Here is a 16,749-nt window from a genome sequence, read left to right as displayed (position 1 = left end):
TCTCTCAATAATCTCTTCCAGCACCCTCCACCCAGGTGAGAAAGTCCTTCTTCATGTCTAATTGTAATCTCTCCTGCTGTCTTTTCTTCTCTGCTTCCCCTTGTTCCCTGTCTCCACGTGGACAGCCAGCTCTTCAGAATGCCTTCTTTCAAGGAGTTGGCTGGTGAGCGATACCAAGCAAACGCAAGGCCTGGGCTAGTGAGATTTTGGACACTCTGGACTAGGGAGGGCATAGGCAAGGGTCAGGCTCTGAACAAGGTCTCAGGAGAAAGTACCATGTCTATGAGAAGCAACAGTATTTTTTTTTTTTCTAATACTCACCCAAAGATATTTTTCCCCCATTGATTTTTAGAGAGAGAGTGAAGGGAGGGAGGAAGGGGGGCGGGGAGAGAGAGAAACAACAACACATTAATGTGAGGGAGACACATTGAATGGTTGCCTTCCTCATGTGGCCCCGACTGGAGCCTGGGATTGAACCTGCATCTGCAGTACGTGTGGGTTCTAACCACTGAGCAAAACCGGCCAGAGCTGAAGCAACAGTCTTCAACCCCTGGTATGACTTGGCGGGTAGGATGGATGCTTAAGCAAACACTGACCTACAGAGCTGGCTTCCCTCACAACTCGCCCTCAGCCCACCCGAGGCTGCAGGGTCTTCTTATTGCAGCTCAGAGTGCCCCGGCCAGGGAGAACATGGCCACTGGGCAGTTGGAGAGGGGTCTTAGCCAGGGTGGGGCCACATTTGCTAGACAGATTCGGAGGTGCAGGCATGGAGAGTGTGAGCAAGTTATCCATTAAAATCTTCAGCTTAGATAGGGGAGGGAATCTGGAAAGTGGTAGGGAAAAGGAATGAGAGATAAGGGAACGTTAATGAATTGGCTCTCCCATCCGTGACCCACATCCAACAGTCCCCCCTCTCCTCGCTGCCACACACACTCAGGCCCATGTGGGGAAATGGGCTTTTCCCTTGGCCTCAGCACAGGAGTGCTGGGTGGGGCTGAACTGCAGGTGTGAGCTCTGCTCTATGACTCACAGAGTTCGTGGGGCTGACGCCTGGTATCCCTACCTGGGGCTGAGCCCCCCCCCCCCCCCCCCCCACACCACACACACACACACACTTCCCTTATCCCAGGGCGGCAGTGTTGGGAGGTGGGTCATTAACCCACTCATGTACCTGGGGTCCATCCCACTCTGCCTCTATGTGACCTTGGCACTGCCCTCCCTCTTTGTGTCTCTGGAAATGCTCTCTGCTCTCAACTCTCACCTTCTCCATGGCAAGGCAGAGCCCCAGCCCTCAGGCCCTGTGTCTCTGAGAATTCTGAGAGGAGGAGAGCTGCAGAGAGGAGGAGATTGGGGAGCAGGTGGGGAGGGGGGGCTGGTCCCAAAGAAAGTGACGAGCTCTGAAGGTGCCATGTTATTTTGAAGAGTAACTTGAGAACTGGATTTGAGGTTACTGGTCTTTTCTATAGGCCCCTGAAAAGACCGTCAGGCTTTGATGGGAAGGTCCCCTCTGTTGAAGCTCCCTTGTGGATTGGGAAGCTGTGTCTGCCACAGGAGGGCAGGGGACAGGTTTTGGTCTTCCCCGGGCTGTCCTGGAGTATGAAGGTAGATTCCCACCGCTAGCTGAAAACTCTGGATACATGTCATTTGAATGGGCGCAGAGAATCCTTGCAAGGATTTTTTTTCCCCATCTTTCCCATCTCCTGCCTCTGGTAAAAACAGTGCCCAGACTTCCAGGACAAACTCCGGTCTTTCGGCTGTCAGAGGCGGCGATATGCCGTTTGCATGTGGCTGAGCCACATCTGGCGGTTGCTTTGGCAGCCTCCACCTCTGGCCTTGGCCCCTGGCTGACCCTGCTGATCAAGGCACCTGGAGTAATCCTCCTGCCACTCCGGGGAGTGTGCCTCACACTCTGCTCCGGCTCCCTGGCACCTCAGGATTCATTAGGAACAATAACAACAAGCAGAGAGTGACTTTGTACCTCCCAGCAGTCTTTCATCCTGAGAGCTCAAAGCACTTTACAGACCAGGACTCATCCGTCCTCAGCCCAGGTCCCAGAGCATTTCCAGAGACCCAAAGAGGGAGGGCAGTGCAGGGGACAAGGGCCCAGAGAACTCTGGTTTTCCAGATTGCACCGCAGTGGGGCTGGAGGAGGGCAGTCAGTCACCTGGGATGGGGGAATCAGGTGGCCAGTGGGTCTGGGATAGAAGTAAAATTGGACTGAAGGCTTCAGGCTTCAAACAGAGGGAGTATTCTCCCTTAAAAGAATATAAGCCAAAATAAATAAATAAATAAATAAAAGAATATAAGCCACCTCCCACCAGGCCCTCTGGCCTCTGTGGGCTCTGTGAGCTGCTAGGGGAAGAAGTGGCAGCTTCATGGGAAACAGAAACCCTTTGATTCAGATATTGTCAGGAATCCCAAGTGATCCCTGCTACTGCCATCTGCCCTTGGTGCCAAAAGGTTCGGGGCTAAGTCAGAACAGCCCTGACTTTAGGAGAGTGCCAGAGTGAGGAGTGTATGGAGGAAACGGTGCTGGCCCAGCATGGGGGAGCCCTGGTCCCAGCCTCAGTGGGCTTCCTAGAGCGGCTGCCCATGCCTGGTCACCCCCACTCACCCTTCTAGGCCGTCCCTGCTCTCCAGCCCACAGGACTGGCCTGCAGGACAGTTGGCATACGGAAGAGAGGAGTTGGGTTTTTCTAAACACTGGCAAAGCATTGCCAAAATTTGAGACCTGAAGCCCATCAGAATCATGATCCCATTGTGTTCCCCATTTCTGAGCCTGTCGTCACTGTACGTAACTCAGCACGAGTGGCAGCAAATCCTCCTCGTCTTTCTCCAGCCCAGCCTTGGGCTAACCATCCATTTAGCAAGACTTTCCAGGTCCCGGCCACATGGTAACTATACAGACTGCGCGTGCTTTTGCCCACTTAGGTGTACTCCATTCTGCAAGCATTCATTGAGCTCCGACTATGTAAAGAAATCACAGCTGCTGCCCTCGGGATCCAAGACTGGCCCTCACACGAATACCTGTGACTAGAACCAAGTGTAAGGCCAGGGCTGTGTGCAATGTGTGGTGAGGAAAGGAATGAATTGTTCTGGGAAGGTGCAGGGAGAGCTTCACAGAGGAGGTCACATTTGAGCATCAGTTAAAGCGTAAACTGGGAACTTGCCAGAAATGCAAAGTCTTGGGCCTCACTCTGACCTATTGAATCAGAAACTGTGGGGATGGGGCCAGTGTGTTTTCGAAAGCCCCATCCCCACAGTGTGGTTGATGTGATGTGTGCTGACGTGTGAGAAGCGCTTGTTGAGGTGGTTGGCCCAGCTTCCCAGACAAAGCCCTGTAGGGGGCCTGTCAGTCCCAGAGGGGTTCCCCAGCGCCTTGGTGCCGGGAACGATGGCTGGGGGCTGCAGCCATCGTTGGGGAATGGGCTTGCCACCCTGTGGGACAGCAGAGATGTGTGGGCAGACCCAATTGCAGTTGCCCGGCTTTCTGGAGGAGGTGGGCTGAGAGGGACCTTGGAAAATGGAAGGAGATCTGCAGGGGCTTGGCATTCAGGCTGAGAAAGCCACTTGCACAGAAGTGAACAGGGCATTTGGGAAATGAAGATAACACTGCCCATGTAGGAGGGAGAGACCAACGGGCCCAAACTGTGTGTTTTCTGAAAGTCAGGCTGGTGAGTGTAGACTTATCTGAAACAGACTTACCTGTGACTCTGGGGCAGTCAGGTGCGGCTGGATCTGAGCTCATGACCAATTCCTTCACTATCGAGGTGGGGAAACTGAGACCCAGAGAGAGAAGCCCATACACCAACAAGGCAAAGGGTTCAGCAGCTACCGCGCAAGAATGAGAGCAGCAGCTTCAGAGGCACTGCCGCCTTACCCGACCCTGCAGCCTCCTGTCTCCCACCTCCCACATGGCACCCAGTCCGATGGAATTTCTCTCTGTTTCTTGGTGCACTGTGGTCTTCTGACACGGTCCTCAGCACCTCTGGCTCCCTTTGCCTGCAGCCCTGTCTTCTCTTGGCCAACTCCTGTCATCCTTCGGGCTCGGCATAGTCTTTGCTCCCTCCACAGAGCCTTCCTGGAGGTGAGGAGGGTGGGTGAGGTGTACCCTCTTTGCTCCCCCCAGTGCCTCCCATTCTACTGGATGGGCAGCACCCCCTCAGCAAGAACCTCCACCAGGGCAGAGACCATGTCAACTTGATCCTCAACACCTGACATGTGCCCAGTGCCCAGGGCATACGTGAGTGTACAAATGAAGGAGGACACTCTCAAGCTCTTCCACCTGTGACCAGACACCTCGCCAGCTTCTCTCCTGTTTGAAGAGGGGCAGTCTCATGGGAAGAGGCTGTCCTGGCCGAGCTCCCCTGCCTGTGGCCAGAGGCCCCTCGGGTGGTTGGGAGCCTGATAGGCCAAGTAAGGGTAGTCCTTCAGTGAGGCCCCCAACTCAATCATCTGCTCTGCTATCCTGGGCAGATGCCTGCTTGGGCTGAGGGGGAGGGAACGGGCCGAGTTGGGAGGAGTACTGGGTGGGAAAGGGCTCTGGGATTAGCCATCAAGGGGCCCCACCCTCCCCTTGGTATAGTGGCAGTCTTAATCTGAGGCACCCGTCAGTCATGAATCCATTTGTTCAGCCAGCGATCAGTGAGCACCTACTCGGTGCCAGATGCCAGATGACAGCAATGTTGCCGCACATCCCTCCTTGAGGTCCCCACAGTTCAGAAAGTTAAGTAATCAGTTTGCTCCAAAGTAGGAAACCCCAAACTGGGCAGGAGAAACGCCCGGGAAGTCTGTGTGAGGCAGAGATTGCTTCTGGCTGGGTGGGTTAGAGGAGCCGGTGGCATCTGAGATTTAGATTAATAAGAGCTGCCAGCTATTGAGCTTTCTCTATTCCAGGTACTGGGTGCTAAGTTCTTGACACACAGTACCCCCATTTAATTCTCACCACAATCGTAAGAGGTGGGTGAGATTGTCCCTGTTTTACAGGCAAGGAAATAAAGGCTCGGAGAGGTTAAGAAACTTGTCTAGTTAGGCAGGACACCAGGCAGAGCCAGAGTGCAAACCGAGACCAGTCTGAGCCCCCCAGCCTGCACGTCTGACCCTTCTGACTGTGCTTCTGTGTGGGGAATGGCATGGGCGAGGGGGCACGAGGCAGGCAGATTATAGAACAGGCATGATTTGGGTCTGCCTGGAATATACAATTCTTTTTTATTTTCTTTTTTACTTATTTCAGAGAGGGAGAGAGAGATAGAAGCATCAATGATGGGAGAGAATCATTGATCAGCTGCCTTCTGCACACCCCACACTGAGGATCGTGCCCACAACCCGGCATGTGCCCTGACAGGGAATCGAACTGCAACCTCCTAGTTCACGGGTCGACGCTCAACCAGTGAGCCATGCCTGGCCGGGCTAGAAGATACAATTCTTGAAGGGAATTGATAGGGGGGAAGCAGAGAGGGGAGGGGGACTGGTTTACTGACCCAGTAAGCTTCCTCCGGGGGCCCTGGCTGGCAGCAAGGAAGGCAGATGGCCTTTCTTCTACAGACATCCTGGCGCCCAGGAAGGTTTCTGAGTGGCCAGAAGCACACAGAGGTGACTCTGCCCCGGGTCCGTTGCTAGTGGAGTGGTACTGGGGGTGGGGGTAGGCACAGTACAGCCTGAACCAGAGCCTGCCAGATGATGAAGGACTAACAGGGCAAGAGGCTTGGTGGAAGGTGGACGTTCTTGATCTTTGGGGAGAGTCAAGAGTCAAGAGAGACAGTTGTCAAAAATGACAAGGTGACAGAAAGAACCCAGGAGCAAGAGTGGTCTTGGGAGAGGAGATAGGAAACTGTTTTCTCACATGTTATATTTGAGGCAGTGGCTGAATATCCAGGCAGTTATTCATTTTGGGGTGAGCCTCTCCCTAGCCAGGATCATGGGGACCACATCTCAGCCCTCCCAGACCCCAGAGTGCCTAGGCCAGGGCTCTCTGTGCTTGTGGCTGAGCTTGCAGGGAAGGAAGCCGGGCCTCTGGCAGCATGGGCCCTCTGCACCCACGGGGGTGTCTGTATTTGGTGAGCACATGGGCCTTATTCTGACCTCTTTCAGCCCTGGTAAGACCTTTCCCCTGATATCTGTTTCTTTAAATTCTTGTATTTTTATTTTATCTCAAAAATCCACATGAACTTGACATTGTACTCCATCATACGTCTGCTTTCATACAAAGGTGCTGCTTTTCCTTACTACTGAGCCCGGCAGACCCTTCAGAAAGAGGGCCTGAGATCACCCTGCGGCTTTTCCTGTATCTCAGTTTGAGAAGCAGGTCTTGCCTAGTGTATAAGGTGCCTCCCCTTTTCTGCCCCCCCCCCCCACCCCCATTACATTTCCCATGACCCAGAGCCTCAGAAACAACTTTCTCCAGCTAGGCTGAGGGGGTGGGAAGTGCAGGCCCATCCCAAAGGGTGTAGGGACTCTGGGATCCCCTCAGGTTCCTCGAGCAAGGAGCTGCCCCGCCCAGCAGCAGCAGGCCCTCCCCACAGAGGGTGCTCAGGGCCAGGGCCCAGCCTTCCCAGTGGGAAAATTAGACTTTGAGCAAATGGTAATGGCCTTTCAGGCCTGTCACCTCTGCTTTGTCCCTACCTTCACTCCCAGCGGCTGAAGAGATCATGCTCAGAAGCCTCCATCTCTCCGCGGAGAGCTTTCTCTTACCTTCTAAAATAGGCAGAACGTGGTTTATAGATGAGTCGGCTGAGGCCCAGAGAGGCTAAACTACTTACCTAAGGGCAGACAGCTAGAAACTCAGGGACCTGGATAAGGACCTGAACTGCCGTGTCCTCAGCTGCCACACTTGCCTCGGTTAAGCACTGCCTCCCCTGGGCCTCATGTGGGCCACCTCTAGGTGTGTCTGGCCTGGGCCCCAAGTCCAGGGAAACCGTGTGCTCTCCCAGCAACGCACACCTCTGCTCGTTTGAGCCTATGCAGTCGCCCTCACCAGGGGTGACATCCCCCAAGTCCCCCATCTCTACCACCCCATCAGGTACCTGCGTCTCCGCCCTGAGCCCGGGCAAGGAACCTCAGCATGCAGCGGCCCGACTCTGGCGGTGCCCTGAGGAGGCCAGTGTTTCAGTCAGGGTGCCCCCTTCCTGTTAGAGGGGGCTGAGGTGGCCACCGTGTTGGCCCTGGTGGTCAAGCCAGGCCTCTTTTTTTTTTTTTTAATATATTTTATTGATTTTTTACAGAGAGGAAGAGAGAGGGATAGAGAGTTAGAATCATCGATCAGCTGCCTCTTGCACACTCCCACTGGGGATGTGCCTGCAACCAAGGTACATGCCCTTGACCGGAATCGAACCTGGGACCCTTCAGTCTGCAGGCCGACGCTCTATCCACTGAAGCCAGGCCTCTTTATGCCTTTCACTCACACTGTATGTTGGGTGTCAGTGGACGGGTGTTTTGGAATGGGCAGGCAAGAAGCATCAAGCAGGAGCCATTTCTGCTGGTCTTGGAGCTGCCAAGTTTTGTCTCTTCCTCCTTCCTCCCTTGCCTGCCCTCCTGGAACAACGTCAGCCTCCCCTCTCTAGCTCCATCCCAGTCCCTCTTCTCTACCTTCTAGCTGAGGAGCCAGGTGCCTGGCCTGCCGACCGAAAGCCCATCCGGTGGACTAGCTTTCACTGGGGCAGGGAAAGTGGCCCTCTGTGCGGCTCTGCCCCTGCCAGTCCCAGCATAGCCCTAAGCAGGAGGCAGAGCCCGACCCGCGCACAGGAGCCAGGCTGTCTTGTGCAGCATCGTGTCCCTGACGGTGGGTAGGTGCCTGGTATATCATGGACTGCAGGAGGCGTGGATTTGTTGGGCAGGTGTGAGAAGAGGGCAAGGCAAGCCCAGGCACCAGGCTGGGCCTGGTTGGCTAAGAAAATGTGGCTCAGGGGCCACTCCCTTGGGGCGCCTGGCCTCTGAGTATCAAATGGCTCTTCGGCAGGCCGCGGGAGGATACCTGACTGCCGTTTCTCAGAGGGGCCCTCTGTGCCCACGTAAGTCAGCTGTGTTTTAGTTGTTGGTTGTTTTTTTTTTTTCCTTCTCATTTGAACTTGGAGTCTGTAATTAACCTCCTATAGGTCACTCTGTGGGTAGGAAAGGGGTGGGGAGAGGGCCGACCCGCAGCCTGCCAGCAGCAGGGCAGTAGGAGACTTTGATGACGGGCGGGCTGGCCACATTGTCTCCAGGTGTTGTGCTGCAAAGGGGACTGCTCAGCCTTAGTCATGAGCTGAGGATCATTAACCCTTTTAAGAGTCCGCTGCCCCTGCCCCCTGGTTGCCAGGAGGGAGGAGGCCAGGCCAGGCCAGGTCCTCCCGGGCTGGGCTGCCTGGCCATGTCCTGGGCGTCTGTCTTGCTCTCAGATCTCTGCAGGCTCCGCACCCACCGCCCACTGCCGAGAGGAATGAGGTCAAACTGCTGGCAGCAGCGGTATCTTCTGGCCTCGGGGCTGGGATGTGAAAAGGGAGCAGCCCTGGCTGTTGTTGCTGTTGTTATCTTCAATGAGGTGCCTTCCGAGGATTCCCCGTCGAACACATATTACTGCAGGCCAGATGCCTTGGCTTGGCATGAGGCTGTGAGGAAGCAGAAGCCACCAGATACCCCATGGCCCAACTCATCACAACTGAGATGTGTCTGAAGGTTTTAGGGGACTCATCCTCAAGAGAAATCTTTTTATGGAGGCCTGGATCATCCTTGGGAGACCTTCCTCTTGTTATAAAACTGCCCAAGAGATCTCCCCACACCCCATATCCCTGTACCCTTAACCCCCACTCAAGAGAGCCCTAGTCCTGCTGCTCAGATGGGCCCTTTTCAGGCAAAAGGGAGCTGGACAATGTGACCTCAGGGAGTGTGAGAGCTCAGCAGAGAGGCTAAGCCTGAGCAGGAGGCATTAAGGGAGGTGATGGCAGAGCTGCCCAACGTCAAAGGGACCCCTAGGCCATCAACTTGCCACCTACCCCTCTACATGTGGGGAAGGAGCGGCCACGGGGAAGCAGGGTCTCGGTGACAGCCATGGGAGCAGAGTAGGGGAATTGTCACCCTCTTCTTCCTCGTGCTTCTACCTGATGCCTCTCATCGGTCGCTCCCCTGGGTGCTGGGCCTTTGAGAATCCCCTCTGCACGGGGAAGTGTGCACAGACCCCGAGGACTGGGACTCCTCCCTTTGGCTGCAAAGCTGAATTTATAGAGAAATCCAGTGCAGTCTTGTTAATATTAGCAGGATGTTGGAGACATCCAAATTCATCTGGACAATGGAATATTATGCAGCCATTAAGATGATTTAGATCTGTATTTCTAGATTCGGGGAAATGTTTTTATAATATATTGACTAAAAAATGTAGGATATAAAACATTTTAGAGAGAATAGTCTTGAAGGAGATATTTGAAAATGTTGCCAGTTTTTTTTTTCCCTCTGGTAGTAATTGAATGGATTTAAATGTGTTTTTCTTTTTCCTTACTTGTATTATGTAATTTTCTACAACAAAAAATGTATTTCTTATGTAACAAAACAATAACAGAGGGAACAAGCTAACCTCCTTGTGGGGCAGGATTGGCTACCCCATGTATAGCTAGTCATTTCTGTCTGGGACAAAGCACAGAACCTGGCACCAGTAGGCACTCAGTAAACGCATGTCAACTGACGGGGGGGGGGGGGGGGGGGGGGTGAGTGCTTGCCCAATGGGTTGCTTAGGCTATTGTCCTGACAGATCCCATTCATCCCAGGAAGACTGTTCCTTTGCTTGGTTCAGCTTTGGCCTCAAGACACTCTGGGGACATGATACAGTGGTTTTCATACTAGCATTCTGGGTCCGAGTCCATCCAAGAGACCCAGACAATACTGGACCCAGATCAGAGCCGGGGCCCAGGCAGGGGCTAGAGCTAGCCTACTTGTATCTGAGGCCCTGTGAACACTCTCTCCAGGTCCTTAAAGGTCTACTGTGTGAATAACCTCTTAGCCTTGTCCCAGGTGTCCCCAAGGATCCCGCGGCTGGAAGCCACAGTGGGAGAAGTATGATGCTCAGAATAAGAATGAGCTTAAAATGCAAAATGTAAGAGCAAGTCATTTCCTGACCTGTAAGCCTTTGATGTCTTCCCATCACATCTGTAACACAAATCCAGGGCCATCGTGGGGCGGTTGTTCATACTCATCACCATAGAAAACTCCGCGCCCAGGAGTGAGGTTGCAGAGGTTCTCCGGGCATTATTCAGGGTGCCACCTGGTGGGTGTTCTCTTTCCTGCCACCTGAGCTGCTGCTCCTTCCCCCAAGGGACTTGCTTGAATTAAAAAAAGAAAAAAGAAAAAATTCTGTTCTCAGGGTCCTATTCCCTTTCAAAATGTGCATCTTTGGCTTTCAAAGAACTGTGAACTAAGATTTCTGTGAGCAGGGACCAGAATCAGACATTGCTAGAGTGGGAGACATGGTTTTTAATGTAGTAGTCCCCCCCTTATCCTTGGGGGATAAGTTCCAAGACCCCAGTAGGTGCCTGAAACCCCAGATAGTACTGAACTCTATATAGGGTGTCCCAAAAAAATGTACACACACACTTTGAATATTATGAAATCAGTGTTTATTAACATATAGTTCATTTTTAAAATTTAAAAGAATCTGCAGAAATGAATAATTTTTTGTCAATGTCTGAATTCCAACTGAATTCCTGGCACTGCTGATAACGTGAAGCAGTGGAATCGCAAACATAAAAAATCATTTCGTTTTGCATTTGTGTGCCCTCAATTCGTCAACTGTTGCTGGTTTTGTACCATAAACTTTATCTTTTATGTATCCCCATTAAAAAAAAGTCTAGTGGCACTTTAGTATAAATTTTCTTTGTTCAAGGCTTAGTCTGGCTTCACCCATTATTTCAGATCAGTTAAACCTGAAAAGGAGTGAAAATTGAGTTATCAGCTGTTAAAGTGTGTATACATTTTGAGGGGCACCCTATATATACTGTCTTTTCCTATACATAGATACCTATGATAAAGTTTAATTTTTAAAATAGGCACAGTAAGAGAATAACAATAATCCTATATAATAAAAGGCTAATATGCAAATTGACCAAATGGCGGAATGACCAGTTGCTATGACACACACTGACCACCAGGGGGCAGATGATCAATGCAGGAGCTGCCCCATAGGTCAGTGTCCTCCCACAAGGCGAGCGCTGCTCAGCCAGAAGCCGGGCTCACGGCTGGCAAGCGCAGTGGCAGTGGCGGGAGCCTCTCCTGCTTCCGGGGCAGTGCTAAGGATGTCTGACTGACGGCTTAGGCCCACTCCCCTTGGAGCGGGCCTAAGCCATCAGTCAGACATCCCCCAAGGGCTCCCGGACTGTGAGAGGACTCAGGCCAGGCTGAGGAACCCCCCACCCCCCAAATGCATGAATTTCATGCACCAGGCCTCTAGTAACTAATAATAAAATAGAACAATTATACTAATATACTGTAATAAAAGTTATGTGAATGGCTTTGGGGTCATTATTAGGTAAAATAAGTGCAATACCAAGCCAGTCCATCTGATAACCAAGGCAGCTACAAAGTGACTAACAGTCGTGAATATGCCGGACAAAGAGATGATTCACGTCCCAGGCAGGACGGAGCCTGACAGAGTGAGATTTTATCATGCTACTAAGAACAACACACTATTTAAAACTTATGAATTGTTTATTTTTGGAATTTTCTACTTCATATATTTGGACTGTGGGTAATTAAACCTCGGGAAGCAAGGGGTGCTTACTGTATCTCAGTTGATTCTTGTGAGGAACTGTTAAGAACCAAAAGAAAACTCTTTGTAAAGAGCACAACATGGTTCAAATATATGGCTATTTTTATCTTGTCATCCTTTAGACCAGTGCTGTCTAGTAGGAATATAATGTGATCTACATAGATAATTTTACAATTTCTAGTAGGCATATAAAATGTTAACCAAAAAAAAAAAGCTTTAAAAACATTTGCAATTTATTGGGCGCTCCTGGCATCCTCTCCTCAGAGCCTATGGAAGCACTGCAGCTCACAAGTACGAAGGCAGGGAACTATTTTAGCAACTGGCAACCAAAATAATGTGTCTGACTGGACATCCCTCACTTCCTTTGACAAAGCCCAAAAATCTGGACCCACCCTACACCAGCAAATAACCCCCTTCCTCTTCAGCCACCAACCCTATTTCAGGACTCTCAGATATTAGCTTGCATTTGTTGAACCCTGTACTAAACACTTTACATTCACTAACGCCTTTAAGTCTCACAATAATCCTATCAGCTAGTTATTGTGTATATTTTACAGATAAAGAAACTGATGCTTAGGCTAAGAAAATAGTTTGCCAAATTTCAAATCTAGGTCTGTCATACTTCAAAATTCTCCAGGGGCTTAATTCCTAGTCATCTGGCAGAATTTCCAATTCTGCATGCATAAGAGGGTAGGAAATTGCAAGAAATGTTGATCAAGGGCTTAAAAAAAAGGGGGTGGGGTTACCCAAGAAAAGGAGATGAGGGACAAATCCAGACTTCTTGTCCTGTCTCAGATAGCCACATGTCAGTCACCTGGGCCTCCCTCTCCAGGATCCCCTCATACCACCCTTGCTTTCCAGAATCTTCCAGCCACATGGGCCTCTGTTAACCAGCTGCTTTTCACTGCCTCATAGATCCTGGTGATTATTTGCTGTTGTGCATCCTCCTCACTCAAGTTCAGGCTTCATGAGAGCAGGAAGATTATCTGTCTTGTTCACTATTGTATGCTCAGGGCCCAAAATCTGGACAGTGCCTGGCAGGTAGTAGATTGAATGAATGAATGAATGAATGAATGAGGAACGAGTGAGCTAGATGGAATTATTCTGAAGTGAGTAGACTATCAAGAAGTGGCGCCCAGCCAGTGTGGCTCAGAGGTTGAGCATCAACCTATGAACCAGGAGGTCACAGTTTGTTTCCTGGTCAGGGCACATGCCCTGGTTGCGGGGGCTCAATCTCCAGTAGGGGGCTTGCAGGGGACAGCCAATCAATGATTCTCTCTCATCGCTGATTTTTTCTATCTCCCGCTCCCTTCCTCTCTGAAATTAATAAAAACATATTTTTTAAAAGTGGCTATTGGGTCACATGGGGTTCTTACTAGTTGGGGTGGGCTCTTTGTGATCTGAAATGTAGTCTTGGGTTTCCCATTGGTGGCAGAGAATGACTTTGGAGCCCCCCAGTTCTCAGGGCCTCTGAATTGGGGTCATGCCTCTTATTTCTGGAGTCTCTATGTAACTGCCCCCTCCTGCCCCCTTCACCACCACCATTAAGCAGTGGCCTCAGGCTTAGTGCACAGTGTTGTACCAGGACTCATGTCAGGAAACAAGGTAGTAGAGTGACCACTTCTCCTCACCAGGTATCACCCCCGCCCTCACCCTGGCTTGTTGGGAGGGAGGTGGCACATGGAAGGGGTGGTTAGAGGGCCCCCTGTCTCAGAACTGCAGTGAAGGTTGGCACTCTCTAACCTGAGAGGAGCTTTCTGTTTCCCTGGTTCACAAGAAGAGGGAGGAGACTAGTTGGAGATCACCAGGTGGCCAAGAGGTTAGCTCACTGGATTTCAGCCTAACCTTAGAGCAAAGCCGCCTGTGAAGATGTGTTCAGTTAGTAACCAGTCATGAGCTATACATTTACAATATGTGCACTTTCCTATATGTATGTTATATTTTTATTTTTTAAACCCACATACCTGGACCCACTCTCACAGGTTCTGTTTCCTTATGTCTAGGATATTTCCTAGGCACTTACATAATTTTTAAAGCTCTCCATATGATTCTTATTAGCATGTAGGGTTAAGAACTATTGATAAGCAATGACTGAGGACCCAGGAAGGTGGGGGTGTAGGTAAGGGGGGAGGATGCTGAGGCAGGATTTCAATCCCATTTAGAATTATAAAGTTCCAGAAAGCCCAACGGATTGATAGGTTGATATACATAAAACCTCTGGATGTCCTAAAGAAAACCATCCTATCTAATAATAGAGTAACATGTAAATTACCATCACTCCGCTACGCCCACGATTGGGTGGCAGGAGGCTGGGGGGCGGGACTCGGGGTGGCCTATCCGGCCATTGAGAGGCACGGATCCGCTGCCACTGAGGGGAGCTACCCTGCTGTTGAGAGGCGCAGGGGGCGGGACTTCTGCCACCTGTGCCTCTCAACGGCCAGATCCGCGGCCGCTGAGGGGGCCTGCCGCAGACACCCAGCTGCACCTCTCAACGGCAGGGTAGCCAAGTGTCCGCGGCAGCCCCCCTCAGCGGCCGTTGAGAGGCGCAGGGGGCAGGACTCCCGCCCCCTGCGCCTCTCAACAGCAGGGTAGCCCCCCTCAGCGGCCGCGGACCATCAAAAGCGTGGGAGCTGGGTGCCTGTCTGCTCCAGCACCAGGCTCCACCGCGAAAAGCGAAAGCATGTAGGGGACCCTACACGTGCATGATTCAATCATGCACTGGGCCTCTAGTTATAAAATATAAGAAGCAGGTAATTGGTGGGAAATATAACAAAAGCTTTGTAGCCTTAATATGTATACAGAACTTTTACAGATCAATAAGGTGAGCACCCAATAGGAAAACGGAGTACGGGCAAGAACAGACAGTTCGCAAAGAAGAAATACAATGGGCCAATACACTTAGGAAAAGTGGTCAGCCTCACTAGGAATCAAATAAATGCAAAATAAAACAACAGAGACGTTATCTTTTGCCTAGCTAATTGGTGAAGATTAAATACATGATAATACCTCATGTTGGTGAGGGTGTGGAAAAAAACAGGCACTGTCATTCACTGGTGGGAGTACAGATTGATGCAACCTTTCCAGAAGGTAATTTGGCAACCGTAACGCTGAGGAAGATTGCAAACCTTTGTGACGCAGCAATTCCACTTTTAGGAAGATTGCCTTAGGAAATGATTGTGGATAATAATAACAATAATAGCTAACCTTTATTAAATGCTCAGTGCATGCCAAGCTCCACACACATTATCTCATATAATCCTCACAGCCGTCATCCCACAAGGTGAGCTGTTATCACCTGTACTTTACAGACAAGGAAATTGAGGTGCAAACGGATTAATTAAGTCAATGACCAGAGGACACAAAACTAACAAGTAGCAAAGCCTGGATTTGAACCCAGGCAGTCTGAGTCCAGAGCCATCCTCCCTGTACAACAGTGTACACTGGGTGTGTGCAGTGGATATAGAATGTATACAGTGGGCAGAGGTGCAAGGATGTTCCTCTGGGCTTGTTTGGAATGGGGAAGAAAGGAAGGGGAGGAAACCTGCTAACTACCCCATGATAGGAATTGGTCACATAGACTGTGATAGGCTCATTCTGGAATATTATGCAACCATGAAAATGATGCTATAGGAAAAAGGTGTGAGGTCAATGGAGGAAAAAGGAGACTCGTGTAATACTTTAAACAATAAAGAATTTAAATTAAAAAAAGAAAGGTATGTGAATACTAGGGTTTTTTGTATATGTATGTTACTAATGATTCCATTTTGTTTAAAATGTGTGTGTTTTGTATATGCATAAAGATCTGTGAAAGGGTATAAAAGGAATTGACAAAATTGGCTGCCTTTTAGAAAAACTATATGGCTGTGGTGAGAAGTTAGAGAGAGACTTGTTGTTTCGAGCCATATGTCCTTTTTCACCTCCTGAATTTTGAGTCGTGTGAATATAACATCTATTAAAATGGCTGGCCTGACCTCCTCCCTTCCTCTCCTTCTACCCCCAGCCCTTAACTCTTAGCTGAGTTGCCTCCTCCCTCAGTCTGAGATGGGGTAGCTCCTCAGTCTGAGATGGGGCAGCACCTTCATGCCTCGCTGAGCCATGCTGTGTGTCAATGCCAGGTGACAGCTCCCCCGAGAGGTCTGCCTGTGTCGCCCGGGACAGAAGTTAGATCATGAACACTGAAGTCAAGGAGACCTGGGTTTGAATCCCAGTTCCATCACCTTTCGGAAGTGACTTCACCGTCCTGTGCCTCAGTTTCCCCATCTGTAAATGGGTTTAATCATTGCAGTGAACTAATAGGGTTATTTTCATAAGATAATGTATGCAAAGCTCCCAGTACCATTCCAGGCACAAGGGAAGCTCTCTCCAGGTAACAGCCACACGGCATCATCGCAGACCCTCTGTGAATGCCTGTTGAATTGAACTAGGAAATGACACCTGGAGGGGCAGCTCCCCAGGCCCGGCCCAAGGACAGTGGCCCTTCCTCCATTGCTCACGCTTGGCACTGCCCATCATTGCCATGCTCACCTCCTGCCTTGTGCCCCCACAGCCACCCGGCCCAAGCTGAAGAAGATGAAGAGTCAGACGGGACAGGTGGGGGAGAAACAATCGCTGAAGTGTGAGGCAGTAGCCGGTAACCCCCTGCCCTCCTACCGCTGGTTCAAGGATGGCAAGGAGCTCAACCGCAGCCGCGACATTCGCATCAAGTACGGCAATGGCAGGTGAGCAGCAGCCATCCCTCCCTCCTGGCAGCTTCCCTCCTGAGAAGGAGGGACCTGAGCTGGCAGAACCTAGGGCTGTGTCCCCAGACTCACCTGTGGATCACGTTCCCCACCTGCTTCCTTGCCAGCACCCATAATTTCTCCTTGTAACCCTGGGCTCCTCTGGTTACGTTGGCCCAGTGTCTTCAGACTATAGATGCTTAATTAATGTCTCTGGATGGTTGAAGGCAATTTGATTGTCAGTCAGCTTTGCCTGTGGAGGTCCACTCTTGTCCTAGAACTTCTCAAAGGACCTGCCACAGTGTC

The 16,749-nt window shown here is 50.8% G+C and overlaps 1 protein-coding gene across 5 annotated transcripts in view; it reads left to right on the top strand.

The window, feature by feature from the left end:
- NRG2 (neuregulin 2) overlaps window positions 1-16,749 on the top strand; it is a 177,668-nt gene that overhangs the window by 122,663 nt on the left and 38,256 nt on the right. For all 5 annotated transcript variants that reach the window (XM_054717013.1, XM_054717012.1, XM_008141512.3 and 2 more), the window contains exon 2: window positions 16,272-16,443. In XM_054717013.1, coding sequence (XP_054572988.1) covers window positions 16,272-16,443 — 172 coding nt within the window. The remainder of the gene's footprint in view (window positions 1-16,271; window positions 16,444-16,749) is intronic.

This window comes from Eptesicus fuscus, chromosome 6 (assembly GCF_027574615.1).
Source record: "Eptesicus fuscus isolate TK198812 chromosome 6, DD_ASM_mEF_20220401, whole genome shotgun sequence".
NCBI classification, from domain to species: Eukaryota; Metazoa; Chordata; class Mammalia; order Chiroptera; family Vespertilionidae; genus Eptesicus; species Eptesicus fuscus.
The sequence above is the reverse complement of the archived record's forward strand: the minus strand, read 5'-3'. Positions and strand labels throughout refer to the sequence as shown.